Here is a 25,656-nt window from a genome sequence, read left to right on the forward strand (position 1 = left end):
AATAAAAATAAATTAAGACAGTCGATTTTTACACTTTTTCATGTCACAGGCTTAAAAATTCAATATATTATAACGCTGCTTTGTCGAGAGTTCGACCAAGAAAAATCTCACCTCAAGGTCTCAGCCAAACATGGCGATTACCCAGAAGAAAAAAAAAAGTTTATAAAAGAAAATGTTTATAGAGAGAAATACTTTTTATAGTAATTCCTATGTTTTTCTTACGCTTATTTGCATTAAATCTAAATACGTCAACTTCATATTCTGCTTAACATGTTTTTGTTTCGTTCACGTCTATCTATATTATCCCACAATAACATTATTCAAAGGATTTATCTATCTGAAACGTATAGACATCTAAGATTTATATATAATTTCACATAAAAGCATTAATAAGTGGATTATTTGGCTTTGGCTCATACTAACCCAGTACATGCTTCGTTCGCGGGAAATTGAAAATTCAGTACCGTCTATATCCATGTTTCATTATTATTTTTTACTATACAGTGTTTCAAATCATTTTAGTACATACATCGTGCGCGAAACAAGAGGTTATCCCCCAATATTTCAACAATATGAGGACGTTCAGTAGTAACAATAGCTCATCACGTCGGCTGAGACACAACGAACTCAGTTGTGATGCATGTTCTATTTGTGTATCATGAATTACATGAACGACAACGGTTGTGGGGTGAATAAGATAATGTAACTGAAATGTAATTATTATCAGTTTCAAATAGGTCTTTACAGATCACAATTAAATAAAGTATTACTGACACAACATCATCTTTTTTTGCTTTATTTCGAACGAAAATTATTTATATATTTCTATTTATTTGAATTAACTTTTACTATAGCTGGGAAGAACAGACGAACCCGTAAGATGGTCTTCGTGTCACAACCGGTAATGTTAATTAGATGCGAGGAAGACTGATTGTGCTGCTACATGAATACTTAAGAATATCAGTGCAAAGCCAGCTTTTAGTTTCTTTCACCTTACTTCTTTCGACTCGTAATCCGAGAGTCGGGGGTTCGAATCCCGGTCGCACCAAATATGCTCGCCCTTTGAATCGTGGGGACGTTATAATGTGACGGTCAATCCTACTATTCGTTGATAAAAGAGTAGCTCAAGAGTTGGCGGTGGGTGGTGATAACTAGCTGTCTTCCCTCTAGTCTTACACTGCTGAATTAGGGACGGCCAACGTCGATAGCCCTCGTGTAGCTTTGCGCGAAATTCAAAACAAACCCAAACCTAACTTCTTTACTTATAAATCTGATGCATTTAGGAGCAGGAACAGCCGTGTCTATTTGTTGAGAAGGAAGCTACATAGTGGGCTATCTGTGTTGTGGCCACAACAGGCATCTAATCTCGAAGTCTGGCGTTATAAGCCTTCATATTTGTTGCTGAGCCAATATGTTTTTGTCACAGGACTACATAATTACACATTTCATGCTACAAACAGTATCAGAAGATTTAAAGTCGACACAGGAAACCGCGAAAAAGTAAGTAAGTTAACGCAGAGTTATAATTCTTTTAAGCTTACTTGTTTGTTGTTAAGAGCAAAGCTACACAGCAGGGTACTTGTGCTATGCCAATCATTGGTATAGAAATCCTGTTTTTAACATTAAAATCCTTCAGATTTACCACAGGAAAGGAGTTGTTATAAAGATTATTACTAGGAAATATTTTCTTTATTAATAATTAATAAACAGATAAAGCCCCTGTACATATAAAACAAAGTAACTCACAATATATGTTGTACACTTGTACATTTTGTCTCGAACAAACTAAAACTGTTATGAGAAAAACTTAATCTCAACGTAATCCACTATTTAACGTATTACATTTTACCATAAAACTCAACTAGAAAACAGTTTTCTATATGATATATAAAACAAAACTTTGATCCTTTTTTAGGTCCCTCTGAACAAAACAAAGATAGCCCCTCTGTGTAACTTTGTACTTAATACCACACAACTACAACTAAATTCGAGTTTTTTCTACGTGAAGAGTTGAGATTAAAATTTTGTTCTAAAATATCTAGTTTATTATAAGCTCTCAATGTGAAATTTTTTAATTAGCACGGCATTTTCAACAAAAAAAAATCTCCTTTATTGAGTTTACGCTTTAAATCATTGAACGGTTATTGGTAATACTAAAATGAGTGGAAAAAAAATATCTGCCTGCGGTTGTCACCAGTATTATATATGAAAGACAGCTGTCAAGTTTGTTATTTTTCAGCACAAACCGACACATTGGGCTCGTTATCCGTATTTTCTCTGCCCACCGCGAATGTTGAAATCTTATTTTTAGCCGTAAAAGCTCTTTCATTCTCCGCTGAGCCAGAGGGGAGGTGACAGGCAACTGGTGGCTTGCAGAAATTTGTCTAAGAAGGTGGCCTGATAGAAGGATATTAAAGAGAATTTGGTTTGGTTGTCTTAACCAAAAACTTCATTTGTTTAGTTTCTTTTAAATTTCGCGCAAAGCTACTCGAGGGAAGGCAGTCAATCAACATCACCCACCACCAACTATTGAGTTATTCTTTTGTTAACTAATAATGGGATTGAGCGTAACATTGCAACACCCCCACGGCTGAAATAATAAGTACGTTTGGTGAAGGGGATTGGAACACACTAGCATTCTAACCACCAGCCCATTGCCAATCCTAGGCCACTCTTGAGCAATCTGTTGTGTCCAACGCGAGAATCGAATCTCGGATTTTGGCATTGTAAGGAAATAGCGCAACGCATGTTCCTAATGCAAATGTCATGGAACTGCTATTTTGAGAGAATACAGAAACCATAGAATATTTGAATGTTATATTTAAACCAGTTCCTGTATTTACACAAGCTTCTATTATACGTTAAAACATCCTGAATTATCAACGTCTTGGTCAATGTTAATATAGGTCAATTTTACTCTTTTAAAATAAATCCTCGCATGTGCGACATTCACCGTAGTTTGTTTTTGCTTAGAATTTTCGCGTCTCAAGTTTCCTTGGGAATGGCTGAGCCACCATAATTTTGAATTAATAGCATCAGTACCACCAACCTCTAACTCTTGGGCCACTCTTGCCTGATCGGATAGTCGGATTAAGCTGTCACTCTTATAAGGTACTCACCGCCTCAAAGTATGAAGCGAGTTTTTGCAACAACGGGATGCAAAGCATGAGTTGGGATTCGTAGTAAAAACACAATTACCACAAGGTCACTCCTGAACTGATGTTTAATGTAAGGAAGTAAAACAAATGGACATAAACATACACATATCCAATATATCTTTAATACTTCTACAAATTACTTGCACAGTTTTAGCATGAGTTCGTACAAAATTCTCAGACAAATAATTTTACGTGCAAACGTAAATTTAAACAGATGTAAAGACGCAATTCTGAGTTAAGGAAACACCAAAGAGAAATATTAGATAACTTACGTCTACGTCATAATATTTATGCATCATGCACAATCTTATATGCTTCAATATTACAGTAAACTGTTTGGTTTAAAGACGTATCGACATTTTAACGTGCTGAAAAATACTAAATATGCTCACGTAAATAGATGCACCTGCGGAAAATGAAGAGCTATGTTGAAAATCATGGCTGCCCAAATATTACCATAATAGCTATTTTTATATCATTATTATATTCATCAATTCGCATTTTTGACGCAAAACGTTCAGCAGCCTCTAGGTAAATACGTCGTCATAGCAACAAACTCCTACCGAATGAAACGGCGCGTGGTTGGTGTGTTGTTCCTCAGCGATACAGAGAAGGCTTAAGACAATAAGTACAATTCTGTGTAGTTATATGACATTGTTTTTCTTACTGTAGGTAGATCTAAACGGTAAGTGAAAATAAAATTTACATCTTAGCTAAGATGTGGTTTAAACTGTAAAAGTTCAGAAGAAGTAAGTAATAAAACAATTGTCACGTGGTTAATTTTAATTTGCTGCATTTCTTTTATTCTAGTGGTTCTCAACTATGGGACGCGCTTCCCTCGGGAGACGTAGGAGTAAACCAGGGATGGCACTAGATATATGCCATTTTGTCTTTTGAAAAAGCAACTAACGTTTAGAGGTTTAAAAAAATAGCTTTGTTAGAAAAATATCATAAATAACGTTTGTTTATTTTGCTAGATGGCATTTCTTAGCAAATGGTACACATCAGGTTTAGGTGTGTAATTCTTACAGCGCAAATTTTCCCTAACCATAAACTATAGGAGGCGCTTTTTTATCTTTTTCCCTTACATTAGGGAACTCCATTATAACAAAGTTTAGAAACTGCTCTTCTAGTCTAGTAGCTCAAAATTAATGACGGCTTTTTGCAAATAAATAACTTTGCGAAATTTGACCGAAATTTCTGATACAGGCAAATGAGTCTAAGTGCGTTTACATGTTTTACTTATAAGCATTTAGAGCATAGAAATCTAAGAAAGTGTCAATTATTCGTAGCTTTGAATATATATATATCTGACCAAACACAGCATTCTAGCTCTTGGGGGGGGGCAGTTTTGAACATCAATCAAATAACAAGACAGTAGATCTAATACTCTAATGTTCTAAATGTTTCTGTCACCAACCTGTAATACATATATATACTGTATGATAACTTGCATGACAAGTCGTAATTTAGTAGAAAAACTCAACTGGATCCCTTGAAGATCCAATTTAAATGGATAAGCAACTGGACGAAAGATTCGAGTTTGGCACCCATTTAAATTTATACTACGTGAAGCCGACGACGAGCATAAGTAACGTTCGATGTCGCTCGTAGCACGGGTAAAACTGCATGGCGAATGATGCACATACACGCCGTCTCACCATCCCCGTGAAGCGTACGTAATAAATGTTGCGCGAGATGCAGGTAGATTTTCTAGTTATAAACTAAAGTTGTGTAGCCTCAAACGTAAGACGGGAACAACATAGGTCCACATAAAATCAATACAGCTAAGGTTACTAGAAGCGAGCGAAAGTAACATCAAGATTTTTTTTTTTAAATTAAAAATACGAAATAATGTATAGATGACGGTGGCGTAGATAAAACTAGCGAGATGGAGTCATATCAAAAATGGGTGAAATAGCCTGCTCAGGTTGTTTTGGCAGAAACTGAAAAATAAAATGGAATATACAAGTTATTCGCTCCAATCGGCCTGATGTCATTTAAAACTGCAACCATCAAAAATTTAAATTACGAAAAAGGCTGAGCTGGTGTCAAATAACGTTTTTTATTCCTTGTTTATAAGAGTGTAAATAAAATAATCGAATGTCGATTATTTTGAGGACATTCGTGCATCACCAAACCGTATTTCTTTCCAATACTTTTTCTTTCAAATAAACTTAAGTTCTGTATAAGCAGTATTTTCACCAAGATGTTTTTATTTTATTTTACAAGTGTACATAAAGCACCGTGAATTAAAGATTCTGAGGGGAAAATAAATTATCTCATCACATTTTAATTACATCAAGTTCCACCTAGTGACGAAAGTTTTATATTATTCTGTATTTTGTTTTTGTCATAATTTAGCAGTTTAACACGTGGAGGTAATGGCATGTCTTATCTGAACAAACAAAGCACCGTAGAAAATATCGATTTAAAAACTCCTCACTCAATGAGACCTATACATTCAATAAATTGATATTTAGCCACGAATGAATTTATCTATAAATTTCGGAATGTTGCGTAATTACACAAAGTTATCTAAAATGAGTTTTAATATCATTAATTTTTATTTTCTTTGTTTTTGTTTTGAATTTTGCGCAAAGCTACTCGAGGGCTATCTGCGCTAGCCGTCCCTAATTTAGCAGTATAAGACTAGAGGAAAGGCAGCTAGTCATCACCACCCACCGCCAACTCTTGGGCTACTCTTTTACCAACGAATAGTGGGATTGACCGCACGTTATACCACCCCCACGGCTGAAAGGGCGAGCATGTTTGGCGCGACGGGGATGCGAACCCGCGATCTTCGGATTACGAGTTTAACGCCTTAACACGTTTGGCCATACCGGGCCATAATTTTTATCTTATGTAAATCAGAAACCAAAATTTTGCTTCATGTGTTAAAGGTTTGAAAGCTGATGTGGCCCACACGATTTTTATACTTCGTAGTAGCATATATCAATAAGTACGTTTTATTTTTAGGTTATTACTATGAAGAGTTTATTCAGTTTTTTAACGTTTTATGTATCCTAATAGACAATTGCAGTATTATAACAGTACGTATATAAATGAACATTCACTGTTTAATTTTATTTGGTCACTGCTACCACTGTACAATTATTATGGCAAATATATGCTGGTTTATATAAATAATGTTATTGTTCTTGTGACATTTTGAGTGTTTTTTACAGTATTTTGTTATTTAGACCATTAAATTCTGATTCTAAGTATTATGTAATTACCCGGACGAATGTTTATTATTGGTTTTCTTTCTTAGGGCCAGTTATTTAGACTGCTACTTCATAAAACCATTCAGTTAATATCACGATGATGTAGGCTTTATTTTAAGAACGGAATGCATCTGGAAAATTCTTTAAATATAACGGATTCTCGGACAAAAATATGTTGCATTCATCTTGAAAATGAACAAACGTTTTCGAATTTCATAATTCTTTTTCTCTCATTGTTAAAAATGGAAGACTGTGAGGTTTCTTCAGATATTGCATATAAAATATGTATTGTCTTTACTACGGAAGGTTTAATTATTAAAACAATGCTATGTTTGCAAGAATCAACAATCCTCAGAGCTAGAAACTAAAGAAACTTCTTCTCAGGTTCTGCGCGTCATTCAAAAATTGCGTATTTACACATACATCTTGTTACAATAGCTTAAAATATTGCGCTATATCAGATTGTCACTGTTTAAATATATGAGTTGCCCAAGTTTCGATTGTACCTTTATGATTTCTTTTTCATTTTGCAACATCCATCGGTTCGTGATGTTGGATGTGTACTTTTACAAATCCACGAACAATTATGAAAAGATTTTTTTCACATAGCAGTGTGGATATTCTTGTGTGGATCTCATGAAACAAATGGTCACAGTTTTATATGCTGGGTAAATAATAGTGAGTTCATAATATTTTAACGATTAAAATAAAGTGATGTTAATTTGGAATATTGTTTTTAATCAGTTTCATTTATGAATGTTATCGTGCATTGTTTGCTTAATATATATATATGAAGTTAAAACTAAACTGAATCTGTTAAGTTGTGCGTGAGATACTATGCAAATTACAGCCAAAATATCTTGCTTTCAGCGAAATTATCTCTCTGGTATTCAATATATCCTATGGTTTTCGTTTTTATGTATATATAGGTTTATAACAATTAGCATTTCAAGTCAGAGTCTAATATACAATTGTGTTTATTAATTTATACGGCTTTTATATTATTGTTGTTTTATTTATATTAATTACGTTACTTATGACCAAATGTTTTAGCAATAAGTGGAAATGCTTCATATTGATTAATATCTAGAAAAATAATATTTTAGATAAGCACAAAGCTACACATTGGGATATCGGTGCTCTGCCCACCAGAGGTATCGAAACCCGGTTTCTGCTCGCAGTCATGCCGATAGATTCTGAAGTTTATACAACAAACGTTATTTTTATCTATGTATTTTACGAACACCATTTGTTCAAAGTCAGTATTAGTTATTTGTTTCAGACACTTTAATTTAAAAATTCGATACAGCATTTAAACAAACTAGTATGAACAATAGACTACCTTACTATTTATTTATTGGCTTTATGGTACTGACCACTTCAGTTTTTAGAGTTGGACAGCGTTTCGACTTTAAGAGATTGACGATAAAACTTTCTAGAGGGGAACGAAGTTTCACCTTTATAGGACTGACCATGTCAATTTCTAGAGGGGAAAGAAGTTTCACCTTTATAGGACTGACCATGTCAATTTCTAGAGGGGAAGAAAGTTTCACCTTTATAGGACTGACCATATCAATTTCCAGAGGGGAAGGAAGTTTCACCTTTATTGGACTGACCGTGTCAATAGCTAGAGGGAGACAATGTTCTAGCTTCTAGACAAAGTAGGTATTTAAGTTAAAGATTTGACATAGAAGTTGCAACGTTGTTTCGTTTGAGAAACAGGCAAAGAAATACATTATATCCGAAACTTTACTTATCTAACTCGTTCCAAATAACATTAAAAATAATTATTTTTAAACAAGATTTTAGTGTAGAGAATAACAACCAGATGGAAGCCTTCTTTGTTACTCTTGAATGAACCAGCGAGTTTACAGTTTACACGTTTTTGTTGTTGTTGTTTTTACACAAGGACAATTGACATTACATTTATACCATGCTTATAATCAACAAAAAACGAAGACGTTATTTGATATATTCGGATAGTTTACGTTGCTTAAATGAAGCTCTTCATGACTGAGTAGGAGGTTCAAGAGGAGCTCGGTCATCAAACACAAGGACTGCTTCATAGCTACACAATACTTTCATTATTTCTAAAGTATGCGAGTAAAAATTGTATTTCTTCGACTTATGTCAAGATTTTTGAGACTTTCAAACGAACTATTTTATGTCCTCGTATTACGACGTATCAAGTGGTATGTGTGTGTATCGGGTCAGCTTAGTGCCTTATCATTTAGTTGGATATCTATATAAGACTTCCTTTATCTTTATTTTTCTTGTTTGAGCAGAGTTCAGCTTCACTAATTATGCGACCTCATTTCACCACACGATCAGCTAATGCAGATATTGATCAGTACTTCAAGTATACTGTGTTTCCCACCACTAACCGCATTTGACCTTTGTTCCTCTCTCTCATCTACTGGCACCTAGAGACATTGACATGAAGTTTCTCTATACTGCATTTTTGTCTTCAGTTAGCGGAAATGGAGGAACCACTTTTAAATTGATCAGGTTTGTTTATTTGTTTATGAATTTCGAGCAAAGCTACACGAGGGTTATCTGCGATAGCTGTCCCTAATTTAGCAGTATAAGATTAGAGGGAAAGCAGCTACTTACCACCACAAAATCGCCAACTCTTGGGCCACTCTTTATCAACACATAGTTGGATTAACTGTTACAATATAACGCCCTCACGGCTGAAAGGATGAGCATATTTGGTGTAACGAAGATTCGAGCCCGCGAACTTCAGATTATGAGTTAAGCGCCCTAGCTACGTGGTCATGCTGGGTTGAATTGGTCAGGCAACTCAGAATAGTTTATAATGTATGCTAGTGATAGGAGGCTCAGGGAGATACCCCAAAGGAAAAAAAAATGGATTAAAGGTGCTCTGAAAATGTGTTTATATTAATATAATTTGTTAAAAGTATTAACCGTTTGCAAACACTTCTTTATGATTCACAAAAATTAGTGTTCAAGACACTTATACTTACCACAGCTATAGGCAAGCATAAACCTGTACGTTTTGTGATTGTGTATGTAATTCATTATGCATTATTATACTCATTCATACATACTACCCTGAGTCTATATATTTACCTAGAAACAATTTTTGAAGTGCAAGCGCTGGTACACATACTTAGGTGGTTATGTTGTTTGTTGTGCTCTTCAAGTTTCTGAGATCGTGTTGTATTTCGACTTCTGAAGATTGTCGGCCTGGCGTGACCAATTGGTTAGGGCGCTTGACTCATTATCTGGGGGTCGCTGGTTTCAATCCCTGAGTCACCAAACACTATCGCCCTTTTAGTCATGAGGGGCGTTATTATGTTATGATTAATCCCAATATTCGTTGATAAAAGAGTAGCTGAAGTGTTGGCGGTGGGTGGTAATGACAACTGCATTCCCTCTAATCGTTCACTGCTAAATTAGGGACATTTAGCGCAGATAGCCCTCATGTAGCTTTGCACGAAATTTAAAACGAAACCTGATTATTGTTCTGTCAGAAGCTGTATGCTTGTAATTATTTTCCTACTTATTATTGAATTTCGTTTGGCTTTATTTTATTTATTCGTTTTTTTTTTTGTCAAGAGCTAAACAAGTCGTTTTCTTAAATTTTTCTAAGCACGTTCTGAGAATCTCTTTTCTATTAGAAGAGTAACTAGTCTATGACAATCGTGGTTAGATGGCTGTTCATTTTCAAGGTAGGCCCGGCATGGCCAAGTGGTCAAGGCACTCGACTCGTAATCTGAGGGTTGCAGGTTCGAAACCCCGTCGTACCAAACATGCTCGTCCTTACAGCCGGCGGGCGCTATAGTGTGACGCTCAATCCCGCTATTCGTTGGCAAAAGAGTAGCCCAACAGTTGGCGGTTGATAGTATTAACTAGCTGCCTTCCCTCTAGTCTTTCTCTACTAACGCAGATAGCCCTTGAGTAGCTTTGCGCGAAATTCAAAATAAATAATCAAAGTGTATATACCACCATATATTTTTCTTTTGTAAATCCCTGTTGTATATGACCTATGTTTCTTCTTAATCCTCAGAGGTATGAATGGGACACGGTTATATCTTTTTTTTTATGTGTCTATATCAATCGTGTTCTATATCGTTGAATATTGTATGTTTATACTGTGTGGCCATATTGTGAATGTGTCATTAATATATTTGATCTCGGATTTTAGCGCGACTGTTTTGAAGACGTTATCTTCGAAACGTTGTTGTTGCTGACATGATTTTCCTTATTTTTGAATCAGGATGTATTGACATAGAAAATTGAGTTCCATTATATTCGGAATTGTAGTCGAATACGTTCTTTCAAAGTACCGTTATCTTGGATCTGCTGAGATAATATAATTCTTCAAGAGTTGTTACATTAGAAAAGAGATTGGAATACCAGAAATGATTGTATTCTGTGAAGTTGTTATTGTGATTGTTGTTTGTAACGGATTTACTATTATATATTTATTTTAATATCAATGTTTGTTTTAGTTAAATAGATATTTAGAAATGCGTGAAACTTATACTATTTAGTGTGTATTGCGAAATTCCCGCCTGTTCCCTATATTTGTAGATTCTCGAATGTAAGAATCAACTGTATATGTTTTACGAAAATAATACCGCTGTTTTGGGCAAACTAAAATATTTTTTATAACCTCGCCTTAACGATATACTAGTTCCCCCTTGGTATAGCAGTAAGTCTACGGTCTTACAACGCTAAATCAGAGGTTCGATTCCCCTCGGTGGACTCAGCAGGTAGCCCAATGTAGCTTTGCTATAAGAAAGCCCATACGATATACTATAAATCTTGAAAGCTATAATAGTGATTAACGCTTATTAATCGAAAAACTACAGATATTTGACATGGAGTGTTTACAGATTTCGAACGTTACAAAACATTCAAGCGGTAAAAAATCAGCTTGCAAACTTCTCAACACTAGCGAAGAATACAGAGCGAGCCAGTAACTTAATTTATTCAGTTGTAATTTAGAGTATCAGCAAGGACCGATTTTGCGACTGCAGTAAAAACATTATAACTTAATGAATTTTGTTATTCCAGCATTACTAAGATATTTTGTTTGATTTCGTTATAACTGAAAACAACGAATTGTAAATCCAATGATTTTTTGTTGGCATTCCAATAATTTTTTTGATAATTTAATTATGCCTTTTAGAATACATGTTTGTCAGGCTTTAAATGCTTTCATATTTGTTAGACTGGAAGTGCTTCTTGAAACAGGGTCCTTTAAAAGAGCAATTTGCAAGTCTATACATGTGTTCTAAAGCTTTCAAAATCTTAAAGAAACGATGTTGCTATATATGTAACAAGTTGTTTTTTTTGTGTGTATATAGGTACTCCAATTCTTAAAAACGCATTCTGTCACGTATAAAGAACTCTTCGATACTAGAAGCGTACTTTTAAAAACAGTTTTATGGAATACACTCAACATCCACGTGCTCATAGTCTGAGCTAATAGCACTCCTCAGCTTTGAATCATATATTACTTTCTTTTATTCCCAAAGACAGAGAAATCCGAACATATCAGAACGGTTTACAAACAATGGGCAGCGGATTGGAAGAAATACTGTAATGACACTACATCATCACTTAATGGTTCAGAAGCTAAGTTCCACATAACCTCAGTGATACATCAGAAGGTGACATGTGTTTTACAGATAAGTACATGGTAAGATGTTTAGATATACAGACAGCACACGCTGAGTCTGCACTACTGTCACTCGTGAGGATGAGTTAGCAATAAATTATATTTTTCAACCAGAAACAAGATAGTTTAAGATCATGGAAAGTATGTTATTAACCACGTGTATAGATGGCTGCAGTTTTTACTTAAGTTTTTCTGTGTGTTTTCTTTACAGGTGACTTGGATAAAACGTTTCTTGTTCTGAGTTCTGCAGTTTACTTTTCTGCAATGAGGATTCACTGAATTCAGCTGACGCGGGTGTTCTACAGAAATCAGCGAAATTTTTAAATAAAAAAATGTTTAGATTCTTCTTCTATCGATAGAACTAAAACAAACCAAAACTAAGACAAAACTTGATGACGTCACTTAAGAATATTGGCATGGATAAGTAGGGCACTCAAAAAAAAGTTGACTTTAATACTTATATATCAATTAATAATGATTCTATTATTATCATTTCTGAAAGAATAACTCGTTCTAAATGTTCTTTTATACATATGTGAAAAGAAAAATTATTATTTAACATCTGAATACTCGCGCATACTTTGAAAATTCCAAATAAAAACTGTTTAAAAAGTACCATCGTTTTACAGTTTACCTTTTAGAAGTGATTTCTTTAGGTTAAACGTTGCAGGAATTGTACTGAAAATAGTCTAGTCTTATTGTATGTCCAAATAATGTTAGCCATTTTGTAAGAAAGGATATATTATTTTAAATGATAAGAAATACGTATAAAACCTCTACAAAGTGTTGTTAGGAATCATAATCATTGCGGATCAAAAGGGTAAGTATCATGTCATTAATATGAGGTAATGTACAGATAGCTGTAGTAGAAAACATATGAACTAATGTCAATTAAGATACTCAAAATAATAACTGGCTGAGAACAACTGCTTCGTGTCAGTAGTAAGAGAGTGTCACCCAACCACCAGCAGGAGTTTCATAAGTCTTTTAAGTTAATTTATATTGAGGTATACATAACAACTGCCTCAGCTGGACAAATAAGATGTGTTTGTAATAAAGGTCTCAGCTGTTACACCTTTCATAGAGAGATGATAATTGTTGAAACTTTAGATTACAGTTGTTCCAGCTTTGTTTGACAAGTGAGAGTGGTTTAAAACTACACTTCTGGCCAGTACCATATTTTGTACACAATACGATAATTGTTAAAACTACAACACTCAGTTGTACCACCCTAACTGGACAGATGAGAGATGTGAAAACTACAATACTCAGCTGTACTACTGTTTCTTGGCAGATGTTAAAACTACAACACTCAGCTGTACTACTGTTTCTTGACAGAGGTTAAAACTACAATACTCAGCTGTACTACTGTTTCTTGACAGAGGTTAAAACTACAATACTCAGCTGTACTACTGTTTCTTGACAGAGGTTAAAACTACAATACTCAGCTGTACTACTGTTTCTTGACAGAGGAAAGCCATTGGAACTATTCTGGACAGTGCCATCATTGTTACGAAGATTATAATACTTAAAATTACAGATATCAGCTGGTCATGGTATGTGTTGTTACTTAATGAGAGTTAATACGATTTTCTTCAAACCTAATCCGGTATTTGTTAAAACAGAATAAAATAGAAGAAAAAAAAGATGAAATAATGTACTATCCTACGTAAAAATAATTTATATTTATTATTTTAGACAAGTATTGTCTTTAAAATATAAATAAAGACACAGTTTGTCATAGTTACTAAAATCACATTTATTGCTTGCACATTTCGTTAGTATATTCTAAGTTTCTTTACCTCTTTTTATAAAGGCGTAAAATTCATATTTTTAATTTATAAATAGTTGTTACATTGCTCGACTATTATGTCGGGTGGTAATTATTGTGATTGTAATGATATATAATATTATGTTGTAAAAACCTGGTGGAAAATAGCAGTAAAACAAAAGAAATAGATTTTACTCACAGAATTTCTCAAATGTAATATACATTAAATTAGATGGTAAGCCTTCCAATAATTCAAAGTATATTACATCTTTTAATATATAAATTATGACGCTATCTGCAATCGTTTAGTTATAAAAGTACGAAACTAATTATAAACTATGCAACAAAAAATGCACAACTAGTAAAGTTACATACAATCAATTTCCTTACACGCTACGCTTTAATACAGCAAGAAATGTAAGCATTTTAAACGTCATGATCTAAGATGGGTGCTATTTATTCTCGGCGATATTAGATCGATTAAAAGAACTTGTTCTTGAGGTAGTTCGAAAAATAAAGATATATAATTCTCGTTAGAAACACGTAACTTCTAAATTGGAAATTCTTGGAATTTTCATTCAATCTAGGCAGCACGTCTGCGCAAGTCTGCTGCGAGAGCAGTTTTAGAGAATCCTAGAGTTCAAATACAGCTGTCGTTAAATAAGAATTACTGACCCTAATGAGCAAAGTGAAAGCAGCAATCAACTTCACGTACCATGACAATAGCTGTTTTCTGGTGTTTGAACAGAATAACGTAATTTACTGTCACTTTTTTAACGCGTCCGCCAATGAGAGAACCGGATTTTTGCAGTAGCTTCACTTCTCAAAAATCAGACCCTCCAATCTGCAGGCAGACATACTAACTATGCACTAGGCCACAAACTGTACTCAGACTAATGAAAAACTCCTATTTAGCTGGAAGAGTTGCTTCTGAGTTACTATTATTGTCACTTAGTCCAACTGTCAAATCCTGATTTTGCTCTAAATCCCAAATATTTACCCCATTAGTCTTCAGATTTTTATTTTGTTTTCCTATATGGGATTTGCTTGTTAAGAATCTCCGTGATGACAACCTAGCGTCCTTGAGGCATTTGAACTATTTAAGATGGCTGAAACATGGTCAACGCGGCAATGACGTTTTCATCTTTTGCTTTATACACCATTTAAAGCAGTACATTTTTGTGTCTGTTGTTAGGTTTTGAATGTAGTGAAAACATTTATATATGACTTTACTTAACTGACAGAAGTATTTGTTGTAGCACTGTATATCTAAATGATTCCTAAAGTGACTGTTGTGTATGAATAGACCACCAAATCTTGTCTCTTATACCTTTTCTCATTGCTATTAGTATTCTTATAGGCTTGTGAGGTCGCAGATATTTTGCTTAATATTTCCCAATTTACGGTTTAGCATGTTTTAAACATTTCGAACTTATCTTAGGTACGTATCTAGTATAAATCTCTTATGATCTGAAATCCATCCAACTCTCAACTCAGCCCGTCACACCAAACATGCTCGTCCTTTCAACCGTGGGGGCGTTATAATGTGATGGTCAATCCCGCTATTCGTTGTTAAAAGAGTAGTCCACGAGTTGGCGGTGGGTGGTGACGACTAGCTGCCTTCCCTTTAGTCTCACAGTGCTAAATTATGGACGGCTAGCGCGGATAACCTCGCGTAGCTTTGCGCACAAATTCAAAACAGCTCTCAGTTGATGTAAAAAAAAAATGTACTGTAACTGTAACATGTACAGTTTTATTCAGTAGAGGACGCCTCTTGCAAATCTCCATCTATCAGTTCGTGGTACCTTACCCTATCAGAAGAATTCCCATCAGACAACAAGTGTTAATATATAGGTGTTTAGAGTGAATATTGCAAGATATAAGCAGCTACTTCAGAGAGTGAAAAATCTCCAAGAACAGGAAGCATAGAGCACAAACTACTCGCAACAGGATCTATCTCTACTCCAAAGCAGGTAGATGCAGACAGTAAGAAAAACCATGAAAAAGCAAATGTGGTTTTTACCCCACAAATGGTAATTGTTGTCAAACGGGGATTCAGTGCATCAGCATGATTCCTGATAACACTGGTTCATTTATCTGACTTGTTTATCATTAATTTCTCAGCAAGATACAATGTATATATTTGATGAAAGGAACCGGTTCACAGCGAACTATGAAAGTCAAAGAAGCAACAGAAATGAAAAAATAAGGCACAGTACTCCAAATCGTGACTGCATATGCTTTCTCAGGATGTGACCTGTAGCCTGCGCTACAGTTTTAGTATGGTTGGTAAAGCAACCATACTGTAGGCGCTCAAAAGAGCAGGAATATGTCAAACTTTTTATGGGAGCAAAGTGAAAAAAATCATTTCTGAAGTTCGTTATAAAACATGGTTGACCAGAATAATGCAAATGGAAGTAATCAGTACTTTTTAAACTGAAATACCTACCATCACCATTTGAGGTCTTTTCTAAAAATGAAAAATATGCAATTGGAAATGCAATTAGTTCAAGATCTCCCTCTGGTTAATTCGAATACAAACCCACAAAGGTACTGCTGCCAGTGGATATATTATGGAATGTACAATCAGCAGCTCCTGAAGTTCTCCAGTAATTAGCTGTGGATGTTAAACTGCTCAACTTGTCAATAAAGTTCTCTGAAAATAAACAGCTGCCCGAAAAGATGGGTCAAGACGTTTGTGATGATAACAAGGAGAAAACTATGAAATAAATTAGAAATATAAACAGCTGAAAATTGATAATATCAAGTGTTATAAACAACTCTTCGCTGCACTATGTTCAGTATAACATGGAATGTCTTTTTTACATACTAGATATGATATTTTGACTTCTACCCATTGCAACAAACTCACTTCAGGAATTCCAGGGGCAATATTTGACTATTTATTCATGGACAGCAACAATTTTGGGCATATTGTGATATACGAAATACTTTCATTAGTTACGTAAGGCCAAAAACGTAATAACAGACGGAGGAAGCTTTATACTAACTGATTTAGAAGGCGAGATATAACAACTGCGCGTTGTGACGGATTTTTCCGCAGATATCTTGGATATTCGTGCTTTTTCTTAACCTGAAGATGACCTAAGAAGGTAAAAATGTTGTTCTCTACTTTATTTTAACAAGAGTTTTAATACCCATACCAGCCGTCTCAGATATTTTAAATTCCTAAAGGATGTCAGCATGACACCTCGGTGATTCTTAAACAGTGGGCCCTAAAGACCTACAAAACATTCATTGTACTATATTCATTGTGAGCCGGTGGTCAAATTTTCAGCTGTCAAACTAATTTAAAGTAATTTATGAACAATGCAAGTTTTTAACGTATTTACGATTCCAAGAACAATGTCGTGAACGTGGTAAATAAAATTTCAAACACAGATTTAATGGTCACACATATATATATATTTAAATAACTATTTTAAAGTTATAACAACACTAAATTATGAAAACGTTTAACAGATAAAATGTAACTACACTTGAAAATTGGAAAAAAACTAATATTTAAACATAAAGTGACAGCTATTCCATTTTTAATTGGAATAATATATTATTTATAGTCGAAATCTTTCCCTCATAATATGCGCTATTACAAGAATAAAAGTACACGCCTACTCATGTTGTATCAAGCATTATGTGTTCATATAGTTAATAACATTAGACATGGCTAGGATTGTTTGTCATTTTTCACTTAAGATGAACGTAAGCACTTGACGTCCAATGCTATAGAGCAAACTGCACTCCACGTTGAATTCTGACGTCATTCCAAGACAGCGTGAGTTCTCTTTTATCTTTCAGGTTTGCCTTATCTCTCTTAAGCCTCTCGATCTCATTGTGAGTATAATGAACGAAGAAACTGTATTTATCTGTCTATCTCAACGTATATACATAAAACCACTTTGACGTAACTGCACTAACTTTAAGAGCTGAATGAGACATCGTTTAAAGTGTGGCTTCCTTACACTGTTTTCACATGTCAAATTTCTAGCTATTTTTGTACTGCTAGATGTCAGACCAGTTTGGCACCACGGCTTTGTATACCTAGATCCTCGGCCTCTCATCCAGTGTTGTATAAGACAAAAGAATCAGTTTCAAACGGATGTCTGGAAAAGGTGATTAAAAGTCTTTAGTTAGAAGGAGTAAAATCCGCTGTCATATCGCTATGCGATTTCACGAAAACACAATAAAACAAAACACTTTTTTCAGAAGACGTCTGGATTCTCTACAAACTCTGTATTTGATTCTTGAACTACCGAGAAGATGTGTATATATGTTTTAGTTAGATTGCAAAATAGCTTATAGCCATTAAAACCATGAGGATCCATGGTTTGTATCCTGTTGCTGAAGAACTCGCATTCCGAGCTTTCAGTATCGTGGGTGCGCTAGAGCAGTAACTGAAATACAACTAATCAACAACAGTAGTCCAAGAGTTGAAGGGGTTGAGTGCTGGTGACTAGCCTTTCTTTAAATCTGTTAGTTCAAAAGTAGAGACAGGTAGCCCAGAAAGTCTTTGTATAGCTTGGTGCATCTACACCAAACAAATAAGCTTTGGTTAAAACACAACAGAAAAAATCTTTACACAACGTTCTAGTTACATGTTAAAATCATAACGCAGTTGCTTAGAAGATAGAAAATTCTGTACCAGTTGTTTATATTAGAAAACAAGTTACTTGTATGTAATATTTCATCATAATTAACCCAGCACTGGCACAGTGGTATGTATGTGAATTTCCACTGCTAGAAACCGGGTTTCGATACCCGTGGTGGTCAGAACACGGATATCCCATTGTGTAACTTTGTGCTTAATTACAAACAATTTGTTTGTTTTTTTTAATTTCTCACAAAGCTGCTCAAGGGCTATCTGCGCTAGCCGTCACTAATTTAGCAATGTAAGACTAGAGGGAAGGCAGCTAGTCATCACCACCCACTGCCAACTCTTGGGATACTCTTTTAGCAACGAATAATGGGATTAACCGTCACATTATAACGTCCCCACTGCTGAAAGAGCGAGCTTATTTGGTGCGACGGGGATTCGAACCCGCGACACTCATATTACGAGTCGAACGCCTTAACCCACCTGGCCATGCGGGGCCTACAAACAAGATATTTAGATTTCATCTGTTTTGGTCCAAACATTATATATTCTTTAAACATACTAAAACATATTTTTGCAAATTATCAATAAATTTGTATTATTAGCTTCAGGTACTTATTTTACTTTTAGTGTTTTAATAATTTTCTGTTAAACTCAGCAGTACATCAGTTTGAGAAATCTAAATCAAAATGCTTACAACCCAAAAGAAATCAGATTTCGATATCCGCAGTAGGCACAACTAAGTACTTACAAACATATTTTATGAATTTCATCACAAATATCATCCCTTCGTTGCATTTAGTTTTTTAAGAATAAGATAACACTTCGAGATGAAATGTTTTAGTATTCTAATTTAGTAGCCCTCGTACCTTACGCGTTTCTCTAACAACTAAACATTGGGCCTCATATTATAATACTCTGTTGCATTGTATACAATTTAGTGTACTCTAATTATATCTTTTTACTTGTGTTTAATGGAAAATAAAACATTTTACCAATGCTTAAGCTTTGGTCTAACATGATTATTAGCATTAGTGGAAGGGGCGAAGCATAGCCTGATGGGTTAAGGCGTTCGACTCGCAATCTGAGAGTCGTGGGTTCGAATCCCCGGCACACCAAACATGCTCGCCCTTTCAGCCGTAGGGGCATTATAATGTGACGATCAATCCCACTATTTGTTGGTAAAAGAATAGCCCAAGAGTTAACGGTGGGCGGTGATGACTAGCTGTCTTTCCTCTAGTCTTACACTGCTAAATTAGGGGCGGCTAGCGCAGATAGCCCTTGTGTAGCTTTGCGCGAAATTCAAAACAAACTAAACTAAACATCGAGCAAACAGAGATCGTCGAAACTACACAACTCTTATGACTCTATTCTTTGAGAAATGAATCTTCACATACGATTCTCCAATATCTGGGTATCACACAACACTAAAATCTTAGTTAAAATTCCACAAGTTATCTGCACCTTCGTGGGACACTTCTTAAAGTCTTATAAGTAATCCTATTTGTATTCCCATGCTAACTTGGTTCTTGATTTCATGACTACTTGCTAGACAACTTCTGCTCGAAGCTATCTTATAGGTCTGAATGGGTCTTCGATGTATCTGTCTTTCATATTACCACAGGTCATTTAGTATCTGCTATACTAATTAAAACTACTATATTCTACTAATTAAAACTCATGCTTCACGCTTTTCAAAATCATTCTTCGTCCTCTTTCACATTCAGCTCAACTGGTTCTTCTCTGAATCAACTTTTATCTTCTTTTATAATGGGTCCTTTCTTAAGCTCGAAATCCTTTAGTATTATAATCCTTGATAAGAGCCACCATCACTTCCGTTTTTCTTTCCCTTGTTTCTTTCAAACTACCCATCATAACAACGAGATTCTTCTCAACCGATTTCCACAACACTTTTTCACTCGCCTTTCGCCATTTTATCACAAAGAGTAGTAAAAAATAGGAGGAAGTATTATACCTGTTTACTTTGGTAAAAACTCACCCTCAGCATACAGGTTATCGTGTTTTCTATGCTTAGACCACTTTTTCATGAATCTCCAGCTCCACACACAAACAGTTGCAGAACACTCAAGTTATTTGCTTACATTAAGTAGACTAACAATGCAATATACCAGGTGTTTATTTAAGCCATATAAACAGAAAAAAAAAGTATTCGTATCGTGGTTAACCTGCAAAGCAATGGTTAAGAGCAAGAACCTGTTTAACTTTCAAAAGGTTTAATAATGAATGTCCGTGTACACAAGCGTTGTTATAGTAACGTTTAATTAGCTTTTAATAAACATTAATAGATATCTGTTATCAAACAATCATTATTATCATTTAAAAACGGATACTTCTGCCATTATAAAAACTGTAACCACCAAACTCTGATAACCAACAAAACGGAAATAAAAAGGAACGAAATAAAATTGTAAAATGCAACAGATGTTAGATTACATCAGAATCTTCTCAACAGTGGTCAGGAATCGATTATGTTTAACTATATCATAAAAAGAACACTACATATATTAGCCGAAAACCAATTTGTCTCAAAATTAAACACCTAAGTAAGGTACATCAATAAAACCTTCCATTATGAAACTACAAGAAAAAAAAAGAGTTTGAGTGTTAAGTACTAATAAAGATGCGTTGTATTAAATAGTATTTATTAAGTTTCATTGTATTTTATTAGTGTTTGTAATGTTTCATTGTATTTATTAACATTGTTCCATTGTAGAATTTCGCTGCATTTTGACATAAGACTATTAATTTTGTTTACAATGAAACGGTTTGGAACAAAGACGTATTACTACAGCACATGCCTGGTATTACTTCTGTTAGTAAGCTCCAAAATAATCGAAAGAAAACGAGACACAATGTAGCTTGTACATTCTAAACGATCCCCTTTTTGCATAACTTACGTGAATATATATGTTGTTGTTTTTTTCATTTCGCGGGGATAAACAAAATTATTCATTAACTGCACGCCCCCTTCCCTAACTTTAAAAACGTATCCAAGTAGAAAATAAAGAAATCAACTATTTAGTTCAGGTGATGAAAGGTAGAAATCTCGTAAATACAATCTATATAATTCGCCTCAATGACCTCAAAATATCTGTATATCCATTAATGAAATACGCTTCTAACTGGAAGAAGAAATTGATGACTACTATGCAAAAAACCAATTTGGTTACCAAACTTAACAGTTCAACATTCAAAAGTAAATATGCATACATTACAGCAATAAAAAGTACAATGTTAAAACACACCTCGAGGTGGCGCTCCTCCACTGCTACTACCCGTTGATTGGTTTTCTTCCGTGATACAGTCACTTCCTGTAAGAAATATGTGCCTCTTCAGAGTTAAAGGTTAAAACTGTACCATTTATTTTCAGGCACATGCTAGAAGTGACATCACAACGTACAGCAGTAAATTAACACACTAAAGCACATGAAATAAAATAACACATTCGTGGCTTATACACATGAGCACATGGTCACTATTACTAATGGGCATTTATTGAATTTTTTTTTACTTTAGTTTTTTAACCATGATTTCTACCATATCATTTTAATTTGGCACAAATAACATATATATGCAAATATCGCATTGTTTGTAAACTGGCAATCGTTTCTCAATAATTAAGACACTAATTAATGATGATAATTTGAAGACCTCGTGATGCTGGAGGTACGAGGCTTAACTCATTGTCACGGAATGCATAATGACGGAACCTAATTTCTCGGTTTAATTATACATTCAATCAACTTTACAGAAACGTGCTTACATTTATAGGTATATCATAATAATCTTTGTATACTGAGCAAAGCATTACGGAAAAAAAGCATTAATATTACACTGACGCGACATGATAACGAATTTCCAAATACCAAAGAAAACACACATATGATAAATTAATATTTATGTGTAGAGCAAATATCTAATAATAAGAACTATATATTAGTTGTAATATCTTTGAATATATCTTCTAAGATGCATATCATAAAAACGAAATAAAATAATAAACTACTTTAATAAGCACAGTGTAAATAAATATAAAGATTACACGAAGAAAATTGAGTTTACAACATTATGTACACATTTACTAACAATTGTGTCTATAAATACAAATGGAACGCAAAACACTTTTTCGTCTTTTTAAATTTTGCCTAAAGCTATACGAGGGCTATCTGCCCCTAATTTAGCAGTGTAAGACTAGAGGGAAGACAGTTAGTTATCGCCAACTATTGGGCTACTCTTTTACCAACGAATAGTGGGATTGGCTATCACATTATAACGCACTCACGGCTGAAAGGGGCGTAAATGTTTGATGTGACGGGTAACCATATCCGTGACCCTCGGATTACGAGTCGAGTGCCTTAACCACCTGGCCATGCTAGGCTCGTATAGAAAGACTAAATACATTATTAAACTCTTCTGGATAAATTTGTAAAGAAGATATGTTAAATTAATAACCTTTATATGTTATCCTTAAGTAATTTCCTTTTGTTCTTCGTTCGTGCCATGTTTCTGTTTTCGTCGTTTATTGCTCAGTTTATCCATTTTATAACAAAAAAAATCTGTGGTGTCAGCTGGTGGTAGTAGCTATAATTGTTTTTCTTAAGGTGACTAACGTATGCCTCATTTTCATTCAGATTAAGTGAACATATTCTACATCTCTTACAGGATTTCGGAGGTGGTTTACTGATCAGATAACTGTTTGGAAGATTTCACAAACGTCTTTTTTATCCATTAAGTTGATCACGTAGTTAAATTGTGAAAATTACGTCTCATTTTATTGAAAATAAATCTCTAGATTACTGATTTTGTTCTTCCTTCCTACCATTTTTATATATTTGTTCTTCCTTCCTACCATTTTTATATATTTGTTCTTCCTTCCTACCATTTTTTTATATTTGTTCATGCTTGTTTGTTTGTGGTTAAGCACAAAGCTACACAAAGAGTTATCTGTGCTCTGCCCTTCATGAGTATTATCGAAACCCATTTTTTTAGCGGTGTAACTCCACAGATATATCGCTCTGCCACTGGGGGGCTTTTTTAGATCTTATGGCATCCATTGGGGATTTTTTGCAATCCTTTTAACTCTGTGAGCCTGATAGTATATGGTTCGTGTACTGGTGCCGAAAAATCGTGTTCTGCACTGTGGAACTTTATTCACGTTATAAAAGTAGCGGTCCAATTCCAATAATTGATTAAAGTAACCTTAGAGTTGGCGGCGGGTGCTGTTGACTAGTTAGCTCCTTCTCTCTATTCCATAATTCCCAAATTAGATATAGCTAGTACAGCTAGCTCGTGTAAAACTTAGCAAATATAAGTAATAACCATTGTCATTACATCTAGCACAAGAATATGTCAAGATTAGAACAGTGTCGAAAAATTTCAACGTAAAGAACAGCCAGGATAATTTGGAGTGAATATCACACAATGCTTTGGGGTTATCACTTATGATCAATCGGATTTTAACATTATATTAACTAGGAAGTTACTATGGGATTAAATTAGAAAAAAGACTCATAACAGTGAGTTTGAGATTCTACATCAATATTATTGAGTTGTTCATTGTAGTTCAAGTATCAACTTTCATTTTTCACGAAGTGAATCCAATGCTCTTTCCATTATCCACAGTCAGCACTCTAACTGAAATAAACCTTTCTGAGGGTCCATTACCGTCAAAATGATTTCTTATCCACGTTTTATATATATATAAATATAACTATATTCGTACTGCTCACAATAACTTCGACTTTCGAGATAAGGCCTTGAGCCGATTTCATTAGTGCTTGGAAGCTGGTTTTAAGCATGTACTCAACAAGAATATTTCCTAGTCGAAAACAACATATAGAACTCTCCATTATGTGTGTGTGTTTTCTTATAACAAAGCACATCGAGCTATCTGCTGAGTCTACCGAGGGGAATCGAACCACTGATTTTAGTGTTGTAAATGCGTAGCTTTCCGCTGTACCAGGGAGGGATTCTCTCCATTATTGTACAGATATAATGTTTAAATTAACTGTTACTTTAGAATATTAAAACTTTATGTTTCAATACAAAAAACATATAAAAACTGTTAACAAATAGATGTTTAGTGGTGTGTGAAACAGAAATTTAATTACAACAACCAATAAATTTAAACTTTATTTTCTGAGAATATTTTTCTTTGAGGTTCTAAAATCCAGATATTATGAAAAGAACCTATTGAATAACCTAATGTTCACAAATCTAAACTGGCTTTTAAATGTTATTGTTTTGTAGTTACTACAAGTATAACGTAACACGCAAAACTTCGATAAAAACCTTGTTTGATCACGTGCTATGCAGGCGAACTTTTTCTTACCGTCGCCCTCCGCTAGTACAGCAGTAAGTCTATAAATTTACAACGCTAAATTCAGTGCTTCGATCCCCTTGGTAGGCTTAGCTGACAGCCCGATGTGGCTTTGCTATAAGAAAGCACACACACACTTATTGTATGTGGTTCATTGTAAGTCATTAAAATATGTGAACAATGACGAAGCAAGGTATGTAATGTGAATATAATTGTTTGGTTTGGTGTGAATTTCGCGCAATGCTACTTGAGGGCTACCTGCGCTAGCCGTCTCTAATTTAGCAGTCTAAGACTAAAGTGAAGTGATAGTCACCACCCACCGCCAACTCTTGGGCTTTTCTTTTACCAACGAATAGTGGGATTGACCGTAACATTATAACGCCCCCACGGCTGAAAGGGCAAGTATGTTTGGTGTGACGGCAATTCGAACCCGCGACCCTCAGATTACGAGTCGAGTGCCTTATCCACGTAGCCATGCCGGGCCGATATAATAGTTTTCTTATGGTTTAAAACTTATAATACGTATATTAACTTTAGTAAACGTACACTTTTAGAGACTACGGCTCATATCCTTTCATTGCGTGTGTTTTCACCAGCTAGATTCGTATTTTCTGAAACGTTGTTTTTACAATATCGTTCAATGTTCATCAATCAAGTCACTTCACTGATATTTATCTTCGTCATGAAATGACAAATCTTTTTTTTTACGATCTTTATGAGTGGAAAAATATAAAACACTAATCTTTGAAATGCGAGCATTGTCATCGCATTTCTTACGGTTGTTGTAAGAAGACAGAAACGTAATAATCATTAATTTTTCAGCATAATTTAAATAAAATTAAGTACATATATATATACACTTGTTCTGCTTCAGCAAGTTAGTACAACGTGT

The 25,656-nt window shown here is 34.6% G+C and overlaps 1 protein-coding gene across 8 annotated transcripts in view; it reads right to left on the reverse strand.

Annotated features, from left to right (window-relative positions):
• The window catches only part of LOC143234172 (coiled-coil domain-containing protein AGAP005037-like), a 417,090-nt gene that overhangs the window by 249,359 nt on the left and 142,075 nt on the right, over window positions 1–25,656 (reverse strand). For 7 of the 8 annotated variants that reach the window (XR_013018535.1, XM_076471312.1, XM_076471309.1 and 4 more), the window contains exon 3: window positions 21,691–21,756. The exons of the other annotated variant lie outside the window; for it this stretch is intronic. Coding sequence is in view for 6 of the 7 variants with exons in the window: in XM_076471312.1 (XP_076327427.1) it covers window positions 21,691–21,756 (66 nt within the window). In the remaining variant the exon portion in view is untranslated. The remainder of the gene's footprint in view (window positions 1–21,690; window positions 21,757–25,656) is intronic. 8 annotated transcript variants of the gene reach the window in all.

This window comes from Tachypleus tridentatus, chromosome 12 (genome assembly GCF_004210375.1).
Source record: "Tachypleus tridentatus isolate NWPU-2018 chromosome 12, ASM421037v1, whole genome shotgun sequence".
Lineage (NCBI taxonomy): Eukaryota > Metazoa > Arthropoda > Merostomata > Xiphosura > Limulidae > Tachypleus > Tachypleus tridentatus.